The 21,536-nt window shown below is 45.6% G+C and overlaps 1 protein-coding gene across 50 annotated transcripts in view; it reads right to left on the bottom strand.

Moving 5' to 3' along the window:
- The window catches only part of LOC1278301 (dystonin), a 204,981-nt gene that overhangs the window by 61,017 nt on the left and 122,428 nt on the right, over positions 1-21,536 (bottom strand). For 24 of the 50 annotated variants that reach the window (XM_061653879.1, XM_061653873.1, XM_061653878.1 and 21 more), the window contains 5 exons: positions 2,707-2,986; positions 1,040-1,748; positions 761-965; positions 325-693; positions 34-72 (listed from right to left, as the gene is read on the bottom strand). In XM_061653879.1, coding sequence (XP_061509863.1) covers positions 34-72; positions 325-693; positions 761-965; positions 1,040-1,748; positions 2,707-2,986 — 1,602 coding nt within the window. Of the gene's footprint in view, positions 1-33; positions 73-324; positions 694-760; positions 966-1,039; positions 1,749-2,706; positions 2,987-7,134; positions 7,919-12,632; positions 12,786-21,536 lie in introns of those variants that run through there. The other 26 variants (XM_061653881.1, XM_061653880.1, XM_061653891.1 and 23 more) reach the window with 6 other exon arrangements.

Consider the following 21,536-nt stretch of genomic DNA (forward strand, 5'->3'; position numbering starts at 1 on the left):
ACACGGAATCATACGAAGAAACGGTTTACTTACTTCCTCACCATTTCCATAAGTACGCTTGATGTAAGTAGACTTTTTTGGTTAGAATTTTGACACAATGGACAGGGGGAAGATGTTGTTAGTGTGTAATTAGAGACAGCAGGGAAATGGCGAAACGATTTATAACCGAACAAACAAACGAAAAAAAGAGAGAACAGAAGAATTGAGATGAAAGAACGAAACATGTTCCGCAGTGGTTAGAATGGGGATTAAGTAACACTGAGACATTCATCTGAGACGGTCTTTTCTGTGTGTTTCGCCACAAAAAGGGCCTGTAACACCTACCTCATAGTACCGATGGACCGCCGACAGGTCCAGGTTCTTGTCGGCCCAGTCGCGGCTCACTTCGATCTGCTCGCGATCGTTCAGCCAGCTAAGTTCGGCCGTCGCGGTCGCCAAGAAATCGACGAGCGCATCCAGATCGGACAGGCGCTTGGTCGAGGTGCTCAGCAGCTCGGCGTACACCTTCTGCAGCTGGCTCAGGCGCTGCCGGTACAGCTGCAGCTCCTCGCCGGTGAAGTTGGACGCGTGCCGTTCGCACTGGGCTATTTTAGAGTGGAACTGGTCGATCACTTTGTGCTCGTGCTGGTGGCGCTCGAGTTCCACTTTAGCGGACGGAAGGTCAGAACCGTAATCGGAGGTATGCAGTTGTTTCTAAAAGGAAGTAAAGTAAAATGTTATTATGCTGTGGCGCAGCACTCTCTTCGGCAGACCAGCTTACCAGTTTCGATTGGCACCATTCAGTGTACTCTTGCACATCCCGGAAGTAGGGGTTGGTGCCGATCTGTCGCGTTTCCGTGACGACGCGCGTTTGCTTCGTGATCGTCGTCTCTTGCACCGGATAGCTCAGACCGGACAGTTTTTGTACTAGGCTAGTATGGAATGTTGTCCTTAGCTGGGACCAACGTTGGTGTAGCTTGGTGACCCTATAACAGAAACACACGTACGTTAGGAAACCACGTTCGACGTCTTCATTGCCCATTCCCGCCCCGAGACTTACTTCTTGTGCAGGTCGCTCGCCTGCGGATAGCGACCATCCTTCAGGTTGTGGCAATCGTCGTTCATCTCCTGCAGCGGCTGCTCCAGATGCCGTATGTCCCCGTCCAGTCCCTCGACGATGTTCTTCGCCTCGACCGGATGCAGACGCTCGATGCGGCGGCTTTCCTCTGAGATTCGCGTCTCAATCTTCGTGATGATCGTCTCCGTGTGCTTGTACTCGCGCTGCACCTTCTCGGCGATCTTCTGCAGCCGCTCGAGCCGCTGCACCTCCTGCTGCAGGATCGAGTCGCGGTCGGCCAGCGCCGACATTAGCCGGTGCCACGCCTTCTCCAGCGCCTCCGGACGGAGCTCCGTCTCGACGTCCACCTCGCCGATCGACTCGAAGTACTTCTCCAGCTCCTTGTAGATCGAGAAGAGGTGCTGCTTGTCGCGCTGCCGCGGCGGTACCTCCTCGGTGCGGAACCGGTTCAGATCGGTCAGCAGCCGCTTCAGCTCGATCAGCGTGGTCGGGAAGGCCCGCTCCTGCAGGAGCGATGTCTTCTCCCGGCACCAGTACAGCAGCTGCTGGGCCTGCTCGCGGTACTCCTGCACGCGGCGCTGCGAGTCCATGTCGAACAGGGGGTGCATCTGCGGCGGCTCCGGGAACACATCGTACAGTGAGCTCAGGTAGGTGATCATCGATTTCTCATCCGGCTCGTTCGTGTCGACGTCTGTGAAACGGAGAGAATATATTATTTTAGTGTGATGTTGTGTAGCCTTTTTCTACACATTTTCAACGCTTGCAGTTTGCTTTTTTATTCTCAAATCAATCGCAAAACCAATTTATACAAACATCGTAGCCAATTTTTTGAAGTAAACCAGCAATGAGCTTCGAGTATCTTCTTCTTCTTCTTTGGCACAACAACCGTTGTCGATCAAGGCCTGCCTGTTACACCACTATAGTGGGCTTTGGCTTTCAGTGACTTATTGTTTACCATAACAAGATAGTCAGATAGTCCTACATATGGGAACACGATCATTTTGAGGCTTGAACCTAAGACGAGCAAATTGTTAAGTCCTACGAGTAGACCACTATACCACCAGAGCGGCCCAAGAGCTTCGGGTTTATCTAGTATAAAACATAAAGTGAACAACATTGCTGAATGTCGTAAAACAGCGAAGAAAATACACCAAGTAGAGGACAGCATCATATTACGGTGCCTCAATAATGAGGCATCATACCGTTTACAGCGAGAGCGTGAAATATTGCCCTAAGGGCACATCGCTTTAACGCGATGACATTTTCACGTCGCTACCACTACGCGGATATATTCTGCGACCGCTTTCCTTTTTCGGGTCAATCCTACAGCGTGCGGCATTTAGTACACTAAGCCATCCCATACGCGTGTCTCAGCATGTGCCTTCCCTTTGATCTGACCGCCATAAACTCTGTTAAAGACGGTCTGTCAAAACAGTCCTCTCCCACTTCCCCTACCTCACTGTCATCATCGAACAGGTCCATTCTGCGAAAAAAGAGTCACCTGCCTGGGGAGACCTCGCTCGCGTGTGAAGGCTTTTTTAGTGCTCTTGCAACCCTACTCAAACGACTTAATCAATCATGGGCTAGCATGGGTGACATCCGCCCTTGCCCCACCACCCGTTACTAATCGATCCTTCTCTACCCCTTACCTTCCGGATCCAGCAATCGCGTAACGCCGTACTCCTTCTCGACGACGTGGAAAGCAACCTCGAGCCGCTCCCGCGGTCGACGCGATCGTGATTCTCGCCAGTCGATCAGATCGGGTCGATTCCGGTGGATGAGCGCGGAGAATGCTAAACCGTCGCGCCACGAGCTGGTAAAGTCGTTCACCCGGACGCCCGGGTATTTGGCGGTCGAGCGGCGGGCCCATCGGAGCAGCGCCTCCCGGGCAGTCAGATTGTCCTCTTGTCCGACGACAATGTCGGAAATCTAGATTAGGGGAAGAAAGAAGGAGAAGAAAATAGAAATGTTAGATATATCGAATGGTTTTGGAATCTGTTTCAAATACTTTTGGTAACCCAGTTGAGTGAGTGATTTTAAAAATCAAACAGACAAGAAGTAGTTCCTCAAACAGGCAATTGGAATAAATCTCAATAGCAGAACCTTAAAATCACCTGCTAAGTGAAAGTCTGTTCATTAAAACTGACGCCCAATGAGCTTAACAAGAGCTGCAAACACAAGCAGCTCTTAAATTCTTTTCCCACGAATGCCACGAAACACCTGGAATTTACAAATTGAACCCGACAGCACAACGCCATCGCGGAACAGAAGCGCGCGAAAGGCAGCCATCTGTAACAATGCTGCATAAAAATGGCACATTTTATTCAGCACAATCGCTTGTCCCCTTCCCTCGCTTAATGCAACAAAAAAAGACAGAGGTTAACTGCAACACAGCAGCCTCCGGGAGTGGGATGGTTATTCTCGCTGGACAATATCCGCATCCGACGCGCATTGTGCTGTATTGGGACCTCTTCTTTGCGCGCAAACCATTGTTGCCCGATTTGACTGTGGCGTGACATTTTACATTTTCAATGCCATCCTCACCGCACAACACACACTGGAGAGTATAGAGCACGGCACTGCATAATGCTTCATTTTAGAGCTGCTGCGAATCGCAAATCACGATCTTTGATCGAGCAATGCGGTGTACTATCATCATAGCACGGTTGGAGCTCTTAATTGAGTGTTGCCTTCTGGTGTCGCCACAACCGGCGATTGATGGGGGATTCCTCTTCAACGTCCAATCAAACGATTTAGGATCAATAGAGAGAGATACAAGCCCACTTCCAATAAGACACGAAAGCCTTTCAATACGCCACACACAGCATCAGTTACAGCCCGGTCTAAACAGGTCTCAATGGAGTGTGCCTCAATCTGTAAGGCTTTTTAATTGAATTAGGAAAAATTAATTACTTCATTTTACTGTCAATCTTGCCAGTGCCGCACCACCTTCGTCAAAAGTCTGTAGCAGCTGGTTGCGCCCGCTTTTGGTCTTCGGCACAGGTCAAGCCTTTCGTTAATCATCTTGTAAATGATTTATTTTCCTTCTTCGGATCGATCGCTGTCCATGTTGCTGACACGGGGGGAGCTCTCCGTACCGAAGCCCTTTATTCCTCGGGCAAAGAGAACCAATTTTTAATGTCACTCGTTACAGGACAGACAGGGCGAAAGAATATGCTGCGTCATGATCGTTTAACATAGGGCCAGCTGATTGGTACGTTTAAATAGTGATTACAAAATGGGCAGCCGTCAGAGTGGTAGATTTATTACTACCGTCTACATTTGGGCCTTTGGAGACCGGTTCTATGATTACGTATTATGCGAAATATTTCAACTTGGAATATAACCTCTACATCTAGTATATAACGTTCAAATATTCTTTAAAAAATATTCAATATTTGCATAGAATAATTCAATGCAACATTGCAAGTGTATTCCATTACTATTCTTTATGCTATGTTCTCTAACGCAACAAAAGACCTATAGCAGACTCCAAACTACCCCCTACAAGGATTTTCCTACGCTTCGGACATCCCCAAAACGGGAAAAGCACGAACCAAAGTAAACAAACCGAACGATCGTGCAATCTATTATGATCTACGATTCCTTAACGCCAGCCCCTGCCGACGAGCAGGGTCACGTGTGTAATGTAATCTCACGGTGACAGACAGACAGACAGATACAACGAACTATGATCTTCCACTTGTAACTGCGCGCGTACACAGGCTTCAAGTTTGTCGATCGCTCAAAAGAAGCAATCGAACCTCGAGAGGAAACCGATACATTGTGTGAGCAGTATCTTGCTGGTCAAGGATCTAAACACGCAAACCCCCTAAAACGCTAGCCACCGCATCAGCAGCAGCAGCAGTAACACAAACGAACCGCAAAAGGTGTATGATTGACAGCAGAACTCCGTCAAATTATTACCGCGGCACGAACTTCGGCTTAATGAATCAATATATGCATCAAGGCGTTAAGCCGCTTTCGGCAGTTTGGCGCCTTGCCTGACGGCGGCGGCGTCGTCGTGTGCATCGTTTAGCGTCGCAGCGTGTTTTTTCGTTGATGGATTAGCTGTCAGAAAGGAACGATTATCGAAACTCCACACTCGGCGAGGCATGGCTAGGGCTAAGCAAACATCTTTATTTTTTGGGACATTTTTTTAGGATCTACCACGGAAGGTGTATCATTTACCACGTTGGATCCTTCCAGCAGCCCTTTACTGCGTTCCTTATACGGTAATGCTAACAATCACCTGCACTACGGAGGAACGAGTCTATCAACTGTTTTGGAGGGATTTAAGTTTCCTGAACGTTTTTATGGTGCAGCAACACAGACAGGCAGATGTTTGGCGCTGTCCAACCGCAAACTGCCCTTGCCCTTAGCCACCCCACAGAGAGGTGATATAAGCGCCATCGAGTATAACCCCAACGAAGGAAAAGATTAAATTAAGCCGTAAAAACAAACATCGCCTCCAACACAATCTACACCTGGGACGTTTGTTGATGGTGGCATGGGGATCCGTTTCTCGGCCCAGTGGTAGTTTACATCGTTTTAAGACCGTCGCTCCAAATTCGGCACTCCAAGCAGTGGGTGCCGTCATCCCAGTTTGGTCTTTGTTGACTGAGTAGATTAACCAAGATGGAAAATGGTTCTTTTGAGCTGATAACGTTAAGAACCTTTTAACATTTAATTGTGACATTCCTTTGCAGCAATATCTAAGAGATCCCCCATATAGGTTCTATTGTCATGGTATGCGATAAGAAAAATGGCTGAAATTGTGGTCCTTCGAACCGGATTTTTTTGGGAATATTGAATTTTTACGCTTCCTATGAACTGCTTTGAAAACAGTTTTGTAAATTCTACTTTTTTATCGAGAAAAACAACATTCTATAAACAGCTGTTTGATCAAGCGTCATTCGTTCGCAGCTTGCGCTGTTTGTCTGCTAGCCCTTGCCACCGACCGTCAGTGTTCGTTTGAATCACCGCGCACTAACAAACGCGTCACAAGCGGGCGTGTTTCGACGAAACCGGGAGCTTCATGACGCAGAATGGAATGCACAACGTATATTGTAACGTAAATTATTCACCCTCGCTGATCATATCGCAGCCCTTTGCAAATGTTGGAGCTCGTAGTGTACTACTGCACGGTAAACGCCAACGATGATCCTCGCGCTATGCTTGAGGCCAAATCGAGTTCGGAGAGGAAATTATAGCATGAAGAGCGATCATCAAAAGCACACATTCTCACAACCGTCAAGAGTATGTATCTTCAACAAGCATACCTATACTCCCTACCTCTCTCGATCGGATTCAAAACATATCAACATGCCATGCCGGCTAATGATATTGCCTCGAGCAATTACGATCGCTCTCCATAACGTCATGCGCCTGCGCCTCGTTTGGTGGTGATCGGGGCTCATAAAATAAATATCCTCCGTTTGGCGCAACAGAACCAACCCTAAAACCAACACATCACTACCGCGCCGCCGCCGGCGGGAGGCCAAGCTGTGTATCTTTCATGCGCCAAACCGACAGCCGAGGCGACACAAACCAACAGCCATAGATCATGTAACACACGGTTGTAAACATTGAACGGTACAACACCATTACCAACGTGCTGCTGTGCTCACTGCACACACAGCCCCCGGGGGTTGATAGAGGTACGTGTCGACATGTACAGAGGGCCGTCCCGCTGTGCCCTCTGTTGACACACAAGCGTGCGAGAGAAAGAGTAAGCTTTGGTGAGAGAGAGAGTTCGTCGCTTGATGACGAAACTTGAAAGCAGCGTTGAAGTCTTTCGTTTAATTTGTTTTATACGATGATCAGCTGAACGCGTGTAAGCGACGAACTTTGAAGCGAAGCAAACTTAACGCAATGCGTTAAATGTAACCTTCGCCGGCAGCTACAAACTCTACGACTATTTCGTGCAATTATTTCCTGTGTCGTAAAATAATTACAAGCCAAAAATAACCTTCACCGAGCCAACTGTGGCAAATTTGAATTTTTGATTTTTATAGCAAAAATGATTCATTTTCCGTCAGAAGTTCCGCTTCCACTCCCTGAAAAGAAGTTGCTACCTTTGCCCGCTTGCTGTCCAGCCGGCCGGTACGCATGTAGCCAATCTCGGTCGTCTTCACGTCCCGGTTCTGGCGGATCATGTTGTCCGCCTGCTCCTGCTCCTCGGCCCGCGTCAGCGTCGTTATCTTCCGGACAATGTGGGTCGTCATCCGCCGATGACCATCCGCTGCCCGCTGCGAGCTTTTCGTCGTTTCGAGCGTACTGCCGAGCACCTCGGTCGACAGGCGCTTGTTGCGCGTAACCTCCGCCACGACCGTACTGCTGCCACCGCCTGGGTCGGTTTGGCGCGGTGCCACCACCAGCTCGTTGCCGTACGCGAGCGATGACGGCAGGGCCCGCCAGTGGTCCCGGTTGATGCCATCGATCACGTCCGGCAGCTCGGTAACGGTCGCCTCGATCACCTTCTCGTTCAGAATCTCGTGCCGAAAGCGCAGATTGCTATCGTCCAGATTGGTGGTGATGGCTGGCCCGCGTCCACTCGACCGCGAACTGGACCGGCTCTGGACGACGGCGTACGACGACGAGCTGCCGGGATTGTTTTCCCGCTGTGCCTTCATAAACACCCTGCCCCGGGGTCGAAACTCATCGTCGATTTTGTACATTTTGGCGTTGCGATCGTCGGCAGGCAGCAAAGTTCTGTGTCTACGAACGCACCACTACGACTACACCTCGAAAGTTATGAAACACTTAGCAACACTGTCTTCGATTTCGTTTGTGCGATTATTCGGAAGCATTTAGCAGTTCAGTTAAACGGTTCAATCTACACTGACACTGATTGGCACGCTACGAGTAGAAAATAATCGATCATGATACACGCTTTGCTATTGCCTTCAACGCAGCGCTCGCTTTTACACCATTAGACACACAGTTTTTGTCTGAAGCAGATGTATGAAACAGCTATTTTCCAATTCACTTAAAAATCTAATCCGTAACAAGATAATGGAGAGAAAGAGAGGAACCAAGCGAAAATCGAACCAACACACTGGAGACGCACAGTTCTAATCAACGGCCCAAAAAACGGTTCCGATTACGGAAGAAGCTCTAAAATAAATGCACAAAAAAGGCATTCACTGTGTACTTAAAATCCTACGCCCAATTTTCCATCTACAAAGCACAAGAACAAAAGAAGTAAAAAAACGCCTACCACACATCGCTAGTTTTCCACCTGTTAGCGAACGCATTTTTTTCTACCTCGTTTGAACCACAACCGAGTAATTGTTGAAAAGTGAAGAAAACCCTTCTCAAAACCTTTGATGTGAGAGGTAAGAAAAAGCAGTTTCAAACACAGAACGTACGCATTCGTGAGCCAACGTTTGGTGCTATATCATGTTCAACAGGGTACGGCACCACAGCACTTGCACGTACATGTTCGTTTCTTCCGGATGTAACGGAACCATGACGAGACATCCGTGACGGGAAGCGCTTCATTCAAAACGGCAACGGGTCTGGTAAACGATTCCAGAGCCTTCTAACACAAGGTGGTGGTGCTTTGGTGTTGGAGAATGCCTTTCATAGGTCATTTAGGCCGTAGGATGGTAGTTAGTAATTGGGTGGAGTTTAAAGTTCCATTAAATACCTTCTACGTCGTGTATTTTGATGCTCTACGATCGGTACATTTGGAAAGAAATATTGCTTTTTGATATGATACATATCTAAAATTCCTTTAAAAGAGATTCGACACTAAGGAGAGTATAAAGAAAATAGTATCAATCACTTTCACACCATTTTCATTGTCATTTCGACTCACAATTCACTAACTTATTAACGTCGGATAAATAACTACATTAACCGAAACATTTGCACACTGTCTCTGTTTGTTTTGAAGTGAAAGGAGCATCACTGTTTTTTTATCTACCATCGTGCAGCCGATTAAAGTAATTATCAAAACTGGACATTCCACTGAGGACAAGCAAAGCCCTGCACCAATGCCGGAAATTCCACCGGCGCGTTGTACTTCAACACTCACACACACACACACACAGTTAACACATGTGCAGTGGGTGATTTAGATGGTATAGATAAAAATAAAAATGATAGATTTGTCACAGTTCTACATTGCAGTGAGTGATGGTGTTTTGCAGCCCAAATTCGCCTCTGATGTTGTCATTTATGGCATCGAATTCCTATACTATGATCGAATATAGCTAGAGATGAACACACTCTGTACGTGGACAGTAATCTAATCAGCCATATCATTGGATTTTTTTTTTAATTAAAGAAATCATTTTTAAGCAACGTTAATAACAAAAAAAAACTAGATCAAACTTCAAAATCGTTGCAATCAAGCGAAAGAAGTTTCAAATATTGTGCAACCTCCTGTGCTGACATCTTCCCTACGTCACGTATAATCCATCCATTCTGATCCGTGTACACTCCAAAATCGGATTCGATATGGGCGTAAAGTTTGGCAAGTGCGCCATCGTGTTGTTTTAGTTTTTATTTGCCATTTGCTGCTCATTCCTCCTCCACCAAAAAAAAAACCCTGCTGCAATACTGTAAAAGCCCACACAATAATCGACCACACCACCCATTCCAATTCGCTAGGTGGTATTGGGTATGTGTGGGAAGCGCGGCACAGCTCGACCGGAACAGACCGGACCGACACAGCCACCACCACCCAAACCAACTTGGGGGGGGGGATGATGATGATGGTTTTCGCTCTTTTTTAGGTAGCGAATCCCTGTGCTGGTCACACCACCACGTTGCAGTTTCTAACCTATTCACGGGTATGCATATGTAAAAAGATCGCTTTTCTGATGATGGCGGTGGGCGCAAAAAGCACCGGATGCGTGTGGTGGTTGTGTGCGGTGGTTCTCCATAAAGATATTTAAATTGCTATAGATTCGTACACAAACACGGAGGTGTACGGGAGGAGCTGTTCTCTGGTTGTGCTTGCAGCACAAATCAATTTTGCTGCTGCTGCCGTGCCTAATGTCCACTAAAATTTGTTTTTGTGACGTTTTGAATGCGTTCGATTTTAGCCAGATAGATAATTTGTCATTGCAATGGCATATACGGTATGTGTAGGAGTGGGAGAGGGTTCTATACAAGTGAATAAAAACAATCAATGTTTCTAGAGCGGGTTCGTCGCCTAACCGCAATTTGGATACACATCATCAATTATTATCTAAATCAATGAAGTAATGTTCGGTGTTGAACAAAGATTTAAAAAAAAAACTTCTAAAACAAATTTAAATATTCCACAACTTGTTAAAATAATACAAAAATACTTTTGAGCAGCACTTTCATTCAAAACCAAATTCCTAGACTTCTACATTCCACACCTTCGCAGAGGGTGTCGTCTCTATTTCCTTGCTCGATTCTTCAACCCCTATTTAGAACCCTTCAAGCAGTTAGAACCTACCGGCGGCGACAGCCCAAGTAAGGTTCATCGCTTTGCGTTCCTGTAATTCAATTAGCTACCGATCAGTATGCGGTAACCGATGTCCCCCCAAAAAAAATGCAAAAAAAACGCTAACGTGACCACTGTGCGAATGACACGAGAGACAAGTGCACATAATACACCACACCAGACCACCACAACAAAGCACAAACTCGCTCCATTTGCAAAACGCATTGGTGTTCTGTGAAGGTGTAATGAAAGAACACACAGTAATGGCGGATTGTTGCTCATCTACACAGCTGATAGGTAGATACAGTGTGTTTCGCAACATTCGCAACAAAATGTTTCAATTTTAAGTTTTTTTTTAAATCAATATTATTGTCACAAAAAAAAGATACCCGCAACACCTGCCTATTTGTTGATTTACTTCTTAGTGTAACATTAGCGAATTGAACGCGACACCGCAAAACAATGTCATCGTCACGAGCTATGTCGTGGGCGCCAACAAACTTGAATGTGGATCACCAGAGCACAACGTAGGAGGATGTGTGCCTGGGTCGCACTGTGAGGTTGAGTCTCTCTCGGTGAGGAATGATGGTGGAGGCGTTGCTTGCTATTGCTACCAGCAGCTGCGCTACTACACACCACCGCCTCCACACTACCATCTCTGGATCCATCAGTGTCCCACTATCGTTTTGAAGCACCTCACAACACAATGCCTTCTCAACACATTAGCGATGATGAAGGTGTCAATGGTGAACAAATCACCACCATCAGCACCCCCGTTGGAGGAACCTACCCAACCTACATTTCGCGTCGTCTTCCTCCACACATACCGACCCTGGGGCGGCAGTACACGGGGCTACTACCTTCTTATCGATAACGAATCACCGATCTGTGTACGGTCGATAAGAGATTGTGCCGCTGCTCCTCGGGAAGCTCGCGTGATATTGAAGCGTACATGGTTGCACCTCTTGCAACATCAGCTACGTCAGGGCCTATGGGGTCCACTCTCTCTCCCAGCGTTAATGTTTGTCTGCCTATTGTGACCAATTTCCAGACGCTGCGTGCACACATCTCACAAGCCCGCGAGGAGAAATTTAATTAATGGTGACATCTTAACATTGTAATGCAGGCAAAGGCAAAGTGACAAGCACCTCTAATTATAGGTGGGGCCACACATAGATCAAACTGTCTCTTTCTGCGTTGGTTTGTTTCTCCTTCTTCCTCTCTTTCTCTGACACTTTTTAACTAGTATGACCTATGTCATTGTACGCAGGGCGCACATTGCTCTCTAGGTTTAACAGCATTAATTCTTGCTTTATTTTTCCCCATTTCACTGTTCACCAAATATATGCACCAAACTGTAAATTACGGGTGCAACACGCATACAAACTCCACACAAAAAAAGGGCAGGTCCATAACCACCGCAAGGAGAAGCGCAGGTTATTGATATCAAGTTTCACCGGTGTTGTGAGAGCACTTTTTTACAAACACTAACACCCGACACAAACTCCTCTGCTGTGTGATGGGCGCTTCTTGCCATCGAAAAACTTCTTCGCACACCCACCCTCGCACCATCCGCACCACTTTGCTCTATAATCACATAAACACACACTGTTGTATTTTTCCCAAACGGCAAGGAAAAACAAATAAATGCACAATTGGCCACTTTTTCCAGGACGGCGGTGGGAAAAGCCGTTTTGGAACGCACTACACAATGCGATGCACAACACACCGACCGAGAGAGGAAAGTTTTGGACAAATCACGACCTTTTTGCGTGGGTTTTTTGGGAAAGGTGAAGTCGCTCTTGCAGTCACTGATTTTGTTGATAAATTTTAATTAACAAACAGCTACTTTTGGTTGCTTGGAAATGTTTAAATAAGCTATTATTTAGGTCTAAAAAGCACTTTCACAGATTGTCAACAAACGATCCAATTATCTAAAAACATCGAAAAAGCGCAACAGACGACGAACTTTATAACTTCAACTTTGAAAGCGTTTGTATCAAATATTGTTCAACTACATTTAAATCTCAAAAGCAACATAAAACTTTAACACAATGCATTCTTCTTTTCAAAAAATGAATAGGCACACACAAGTAAACAGCTTAACGTATCGAAACAAAAGGATAGATAAGAGACAGATAGTACACAAACAAGTGGTATACGATCGGGCACAGCTCGACTCTCGGTCCGTTCGTTACGTTCGCTAGCAATTGACTAAACCGTCAACTGTCAGACGCGCGTACGCGACGGTGTGGACATTGTTGCTTCCCTTCCAGAGCTCTCATACACCAACCAACCAACGCTCCATCGCTGTCGGCTGGGGCGGCTCTCCCTATAAAAGGTGTATCAAGTCGACGCCACCGCACCCCTGCGCAGAGGTAGGTCACCACCACAAGCTCTCTTACGTTACTACGCTCTCGGTGGTGGTGTTGTGCAGCCGCCGTTTAGGTTAGGGGTTCTCTCTCACTTTGCTAGATTCCGTTGTTGCGTGTTGGCGGTGTGTTATTGTCGGTGACGTTTCCTACGCTCCGACACGAGAGACGGAGGGTACCAAGAGAGAGTTCACCGAATGTGACATATAGGTTCTCTATATTCCCCGGGCCCGGTTGTTCTCTTTTGCAAGGGGGAACAGCAGTTTGCCGCTTGTTGAGCTTTCCACCCGCGTACACAGAGGGTGGATGAAAACAACTGGGTACGCTCGACGAACCACCACACACACCACAGCTGTCAAGAAAGGTTTGGTCTGATGGTGAGCCGACCCGACCCTTATGGCCGGAAGTGAACAAGTGGAAAACTACGAATGAGACGTGCTGAGAACTCTCTTCGTCAATGTGAGGTTTAGATCTTTCTATTCAACGAAGTTACGAATAAAGACTATCTGAAAATTCATGTAAAATCTCCTCCTACTATCTTCAAAATCGTAAGAGTAGTGTATGATTCTTTACCAAATAAAACCAATTCTAATTCTACAAACTTTTCCACCGATTCTCACTTCTCTATTCCCGCTCATAAGCGCAACCATGCAGAACAACCGAAGCCATACCATTTCCAATGCACAGCAAAGTAGATTGGGCTTTAAAAAGATATCTACACAACTCTGATGACCCCAACTGTACAGCGCTGTACACACAACACACGCATAATGTGACAGCTGGCAGCCTTTTTTCTCTTCAGGTAGATCTCTGTGTTCTCCTGCCAACTTCCACTGAAACACGCGTCTCTTGAGTTTGCGTAGGTACTTTGCACAGCTTTGCGTTGCATGCCCAATTTCGGATGCCGCCAACAGAGCGAGCGAGCAAGCGCCCCAGACATCAACTGCTCGATGCGACCGAGGTAAACACAGTTGGTGGGGTGGCACACAAACATCAACTTTTGAAGCTCTGCGCATCTCCCTTGCTGGCGGCTTACGCGCACCTACAACACCTACAGGGTTACCCCAGATCCTTTTAATTTAATTCTCAAACACCGCGCGCACATACGCACCACAGGTCATGAGGTATGACACGGCGACAATACTCCTGGTAATGCGCATACTACTACTGCGTCTCAAAGATTTATGATCGGTGTAAGTTGACCGAGACCCTTTTTACCCCTCGCGCCCGCCATCAAGAAGGGCCTTCTTCTCCTCGCGCATGTACTACGGGTGGAGAGCCTCCGGATATTTGTTCAGAGCCGCCAACATCTTCACCTGCCGCCCCCAAGTCCATCGCGTGCGGTTACGACGACGAAACACACGACCAGGCGCAGCAAACCGCCGTGCGATCCTGACCAAAAATGGTACGATCAAGTTCAGCGCGCGTCTCACCAACTGGTGGATTGATTACGTCACGGATTGTGTCCCGCACTCTGTCCTCCACCTCCTCGCACCTCGACGGCCTGCCGACCCCGAGGGAGACATAGTTAACTCGCCCACAGACGTGAAGCATTCCTCGTGAGGCCTACATACTACACAGCAGTAGCAACCGCCGTTGCAAATACAGCAAATACACCTCTCCATCGATTGAAGACTTCCCCGGCAGTCGCGTAGGAGATTTTCGACGTGTGATAAGACATTGGACACTGGGGGGCGCATGATGAGCGTGGGATGTGGTGGCATATGAAGATCACCGACGCAAGCGGAGGAGAGGTTCTCTCCCTACCTACCCAAGTCAACCCGGCTATGAATTAGGGCAAGGACAAGGTTGCGTTTGCGTCGGCGTACATAACCAACCAAGGTTTGCTGTGCCAACACAGTTGTGAGTTGTGGCCCAGCGGGGACAACAGAGCAAGGGAAAGATTTTCTAAAGCACATGGCGGCCCGAGACTCGGTCACATCCCTCCCTATCTGGCCGCGCAACTGTTCGTAGGCGCACTTTTCGAGCTCCACCTAGCATGGAGGACCGTCGAGAGGTCGGGCGCTCTCAGTCGCGCCATCATCATGTCGCGCCTTTTATGCCTTCCTGCAAGGGCACCAATGTTTTAGGTAGCTCCTAATCGGCCGGCCAGAGAGGTAGGGTCTATTAAACAACACGTCCTACACATGAAGCGTTTACATTGGTGATCTAAGGGCGGTTTGATCGATTTATAGTCTCTCTCCACTGTTTTGGAGGCAAACGTAGACTCTCTCATTGAAATGTGTAATGTCCAGTAATTTCAAACCAATGGAAATATAAATCTAAATTGTTTATTTACTCACTCAACCCCGGTTGCCAAATACTTATCTATGGACATCTTGCGCCCAATCAAACATATTGGACCGCTATCGCTTACCTGAAATGAAACAAATGCAAAGAAAAGGGTGTTAATTGATTCTGTTCAAACTGAGCCTTCCGATGCTTCCAATTCAGGAAACGGTAAACAAACATCGATTCAACATTGCGCAGGCTTGAGTCATTTATTGTAAAAAAAATGGCATGTACAGCTAATTTCGAAGCGTACGAATGAAGAGCTTACACATTTTCAAATTTGGGAATAGCGCGCATATTGATTAGCAGCCTATATTAGCATCATGGTTCAATTTTGGTAAATATTGCATGCATGATGATTTGAGTGAGACTTGTTTAGAGCTTGCCTAAAATGAAAACCTTTAACAAACGATACAAAATATAGCTCCCCTTAAGTATCTTTGCAGATTAAATTATTCCTTCCTGCATTAAATTGTGTGTCCCGACAAAACAACACCCATTGTGATACCTTGGTCCGTCGCTTCCGGTGAGGGAAGAAAAGCGTTCAACAGTACACCACTCACAGCAAAAATACACTTCATAAAGTCTCTTTGTTTATTTCTTCTTAATGCCGCACAAGACGCACCAGAGCATACAGTCACCCACTACTACAACAATTTGCATCCATTTTTCATACCGCACACCCAGGCGACGACGACAGCTTTTCAACCTTTCCGTTGAACTTTACGCTTCGTTAACTCGCTAAGACAGCACAAGCCAATACCTCAACAGTACAACGCCTTCATGCAGAGGAAAATGTACGACTCTGTAAGGGCAAGGCGAAACGTTTGCTTGACGGAAAGTGTTTTTCCTTAAACCGTGCGGGTCATTTCATTCTGTATTCGCATGGCTCGGTCCGGTGCTCCTGTCGTCTCATCAACAGCTGCCGCGCGAGACAGAGCCGATCATGGTTCCGGTTGAAAGAACGTTACGTAAAATCAGCTGTTAGTAGAGTTGGCGGATGGCGGTGGATACACAAATGTTATGCCAAACGGTTTTCCAGTCCAACATATAGCTGCTAAGCGGGTCCTATTGTTTGTCCCTCATACTCAAGGGGACCTGGGGGCTTGCGTTAAAATTAGATTTACAGAATCTTTCAAACAAAATTGAACGCACAGGAATTTATGATACAACGATAAAGCATTTATCTGACGACGCAAGGTTAGGTCACTGTTATCATATTATCAGTACGCTGGTTTTTGTCAGTCCCGTGCCGTATAGCATACGTCAAAAGACACGAACATAATTTGCCAGAGAAATAATGCAACTTAAGCTGCGCTGAGCCACTTTATCAAATTAGACAATTTATCTTATCGATCGAGTTCGGGAAGGTTTTAAACTCACTTGTCGGCTGTTTGGAAAACAGAAACGAAAGAGAAGAACGTGAGAACGGGGATCACAACTTCACGCTTGCAATCATTGCTTGAATTGCTTTGATGAAGCACCAACGGCTGACCGACCGACCCATCAAAACAATCAACCTAGTGACCTTTTTGTCTCATTCAACAAGCTGCAGCACCCCCGGGTGATGAGTGATCCGAGTTAGAAGAAGTTTGTACCATCTTAAGCCTAAATCTGCCCACAAAAACTTCTGCAGATTGCAGACCGGCTGCTAAACATTTTGTCTACGGCAGCAACCACCGGCCAAAACGAAAGACTTCAATGCTAGCAACAGCAGCGTACGTCAAAAGCAAGAGACGAACCCACAACACACACACACACACACAAAACGCTCCCACCCGTTCCAGGTGCTATTATAGCTTCTTCGCTTCAGCTTGTGTCGCTCCAAAATCGTGTCATCCGGGGGGGGGGGGGGGAGCTACAATTTTGACGGAGCACAACGGAAATGAGTTTTCCCTTGACGAGAGAAGGAAATACACAAACACACTTATACACACACACTACTGTAGGAAAACATCTCAATCTGAGTGTGATCATGGAAATGAAAGTTCGGACCGGCCGGAGCTTAAAGTCGACCGCTTTGCCGAAAACCTTCCCTGAAAGTGCGCACGCCAAAACACAGTCCAATTAGTGGCGATGCGAATTGGTTTGCCCGTTGGTGGTTTTGCGTCGCTAGAGCGTATCGCATACGCTCGTGAACATCTGATGAGAGTGTTGTTTTTTTTTGCATTTTCTTATGGTTTAACAGAAAACAACCACAAATGTCGCCAATTGATGTTAATTTTTGGTTTGCCATCCGCCATATGTCCGAAAGGTGCCGGACGAAATTGACCATGCCTTGGCTTTTATATCTGCCTCATTTCGGTATATATTTAGTCAAAACGAAACACTACACTGACATTTAAATGTTAAATATATAAATTTAAAATATTTTTGAGAACATTTTTTGTTTAATCCGTTGATATAATTTCGCTTATTAGTCCCATGGACAATGAAAATAATTTAAATTAGCTTGACAGGGCGCAATCACCAGCTCAGCAGGCATGCGATTACACCCTCCCTATTTTCTCTATCAACTTTAATTGGGCCCATGTAAATCCTTGCACATGCTTGCAAGTTTTTTCTCCATCTATTCCAACCTCTTAGCGCTAACGCCAGTGAGAGCTAATGGTTATATCAAACATCAGCTTCATTGCATTTAAATGTCGGGTTGCGGTGAAGTACAAAAGAGACCACCGAGACCGCTATAGAGCAGAAGCCGGCTCCCGCGCAACCACAAAGCATGGTGGTCGATGTTACGCGCATTAAAGCCCTTGTTCAGTCGATACATGCAGCTAAACGGCTGCTGCAATCACGTGTAAATCGATTTTATGCAAAAATCAACATACTTCATGCACCTTTCTTGTCAAGTTTTCTCGCGGGTGGACGCATTTTTATGTTGAAGGACTGCATTGATACAGAGTGCCATTACATAATGCGATTTTTTATTTCATTACATATTTTCAGGAATATTTTGCATTTCATCCTTCTCTATTTGATTCCTATTGCAAATAGAGAGAAACATACTTCAAAATGACGAAGCAAAGTGTCACATTATTTCCTCAAGAGCCATGTTAGCGAACAATTTCATGATTAATTCATTCGAAATCATTTGAATAAAACACGACCATACACACTTCCATACAATGCACTGTTATCAAGACACTCAAGACCGCTCTGTGTTCTTACCGTGAAGGATGAATAATTGCATTCAAATTAGCATCGCTGCATCATCCATTCCACTGCAGCCGTGAAGGCAATCAACTATCGATCAACATAAATCAACCCACTTCAGCCGTAGTAGGATAATTCCAAACCAAAAACTTCCTCCCTTATAAAACAGGTCATATTCAATTTGACAAATAAGCAAACAACAATTGCCATAAATTGCCACACAACAAAGCACTCGCGTTCACGATCGTACCTTAGAAGCATTTAATGCATTAAACATTTGTTTTCATAAGCTTTTGAGATGAAAATTCAATATTTATCATGCCCACAGGGGGTAGGCAGAATCAATCGTTCCAATTAAGGACGCCTCTAAACGCACGAAACAGGCGAGGGAGGTTTGGATTTGGATTTGGATAAGAAGAGAGCTTCGATCTCGAATCACTCGAAAATAGCGTGCTAAAATCAACGGCAACGAAAAGCCGCGCACTGTTGCTTGAGCAATCATGACCGCGATGATAGAAATCCGCCTGAAAGTATGCAATAGCGCGGCGTGATACACATTTCTTGCACAACGGTTCATTTCAGTACACACAGTTGGACAAACGCTATTTTCACAAAACTAAATCGATAGAATCATATTTTTTTCTGTACAAAAATGACAAAAAGTTAAACAGACAGGCAAAAGGCGTACAAGGTCTCTAATACTCACACAGGTGGACAGGTTCGTAATTTTAAATGCTATTCACACGTGTGTATGCGCAGCTCTCCTGCCTAATGATATTCAAAGTCACGAAGCAAAAACCCTCGCACGTGAGCATTACGCATGGACGTTTACGCCAACCAGCCAGCCAGCCAACAAAAAAGGCCTTTGCGCGTTGTTGAGTCCACCCTTGCGTTACACACTCGATTTGCCATAAAGGTGATTTTGATTAAAATTTAATCAATGCTGAACCCCCGTTCATCGTGGACAGATGGTTTTCATACACTACCTCCTTTCTTGCAGCGTACTAAAACAGCAGCCAGGCTAATCGAACAACGCAGGAACGGTCAGTGTGTAATGCGGCCAAATGCGTAGGATGAGCAACCGTAGCGCATTGCAAAGTAGGTAGTCGACACACAAGCTGTCGAAGGATTTTGTTTTATCCTCGCAGCACAGCAGCGTACGTACCATTAACCAAGTAGAGACCCCGGTGACTGGAGATTGTGTGGGACGAGATGCACCCGCATATGGCCAAAACGTAATCCTGTTCGTTCGGTGGCCGTACGGCAGCAACAGTACAGCCACTGGCAGGTCTACAACCGTGTGACGGCTGCATACAAATTAATGTCTGTTTATAGAGGGGATTGTGTTCTGCACCCCCATCTGCAGCATTTTGATATTATGACATATCTAGCTCAATGACAACCGCATCATCATAACCATACGCGTTGACAGATTTTGTGTTTGGATAGTAATAAAGTTTATGCGTGTGCATATGCAACGCAACCTCAACCGGGCGCCGCTTATGTGAAATGAAATGCACGCCTCTTCAACTTGTGAGAAAATGCACTCCCATGAGCGATCACTTTCAACTCGATGAAACGGATTATATACTGAATTTGAAGTTTGATTTTATGGTCAAGTTGTTAACCTCATAAAGGAAAGTAAAAAAACAAAAAGTCTGGCTTTAATCTTACGAGCTTGGGGTGTATTGACTCGATTTAAGGAACCAAGAAACAAATCAACACGCTTTCCAGCCGTGGGAACAAATCGGTTGAATTAAACGAAGCCCTTCAAGATATTCAAGGCAGCAGTACATGACGGTACACAGATTACAAGCCTTTCAATCTTGATTTTATTTAATGGCAAATTAAATAATTTACTTCCTGACGTCACTAAACATCTTGGATACTTTAAGAAAGCAATTATATTCTATTAAAATTCCTAGTCAATTATATTTGCACACGTATCTCCAAAATATTAAATTCTTTTAAAAAAACACATCTTACAGGGTTTTTCAAGTCAGTTTCGAATGTAAAAATTGTTATTCACCGCATGCAAAATGTTGATCCACAGCGATCTGACATTTCATTTCCATCACAATATTTTTTAATTTCTACAGCATGATTTTCAACACGACTCAAACCGGATTGAGTTAGAAAGTTCTTTGATATGTGTTGAAAATCATGTGTTCAAACTGGAATTTCATTTTGAAGCAAATGAACGATTTTACAGCTGTTGAAAAACATATTGGATGCGGTGAATAACAATGTTTACGTTCGAAACTGACTTGGAACACCCTGTATTAAAAGAATATTAATTATAGCTTTTTGCCAGAGTTAAATCAACTCCACCATGACCAGAGATTTAACACGTCGACATCCGATTCGCAGCTTTGTAGCCGGATGTATGCAATCGTCTTCGTCTGACGCTAAACCTTTTCAAACTATTCGCAATGTAGATGATTATGATTAATCTTATCACTTTTATAACCCGTATAAAACATACCCCCGACCGATCGGTACACTGTTGCGTGCCTCTGTGAATTGGTGTGTCAAGCACACCCACAATCGATTCGATCAAACGCTTCCGCTCTACGCGTTCGAAGGGAGGCAAAACCGCGCACACCTTAGTAGCTGCTCGCAACGCAAGGGCTGGGTCCGTCCCTCTGTGGCAACAATTAGTGTTTCCCATCTGGGAAGCGCGTCATAAATTAGCCAGCGCGCGCGTTCGCACGGAAGATAAAATACTACCGATAAAAAGAGGCAATTGATTTGCCCTGCCTGGAAGGGGACCAAGAAGCGCACAGGGTTGACTAATGAGCGGCAAATTCGAACGCAAGAATGCCGCGTTACGGGGGCACTGTGGCAGAAGATCAATGGATGAGTCAAACAATGGAAGGCTTATCATTAGGTTCAAATCGTGCTGATTGATTTTAAATGCACAACGTCAACATAAACAAATACCAATTTCAGAATTTGGTTTTTTCCTCATTTTGCTAAATTTTGCCGTGAGGAATTTTTAAACTGATATAATACAACGTATGGGAATAAGTGGGTTAACAATATTACACAATGAGATAAAATTTCGCTTCGCGCTTTCGGTCCCACAAAGCCTAAAAACTACAAACATGTGGGCTCAAGAATCTTGCTTCATAATTGATTCTATGTCAAAAGTATGTCATAAATTATTCCACAACCTTTTCGGCAAGCTGAAATATTTCCTCAGTTCGTAAACCAACGCACATGATTCGCC

This window comes from Anopheles gambiae, chromosome 3, assembly GCF_943734735.2.
Source record: "Anopheles gambiae chromosome 3, idAnoGambNW_F1_1, whole genome shotgun sequence".
Classification (NCBI taxonomy): domain Eukaryota; kingdom Metazoa; phylum Arthropoda; class Insecta; order Diptera; family Culicidae; genus Anopheles; species Anopheles gambiae.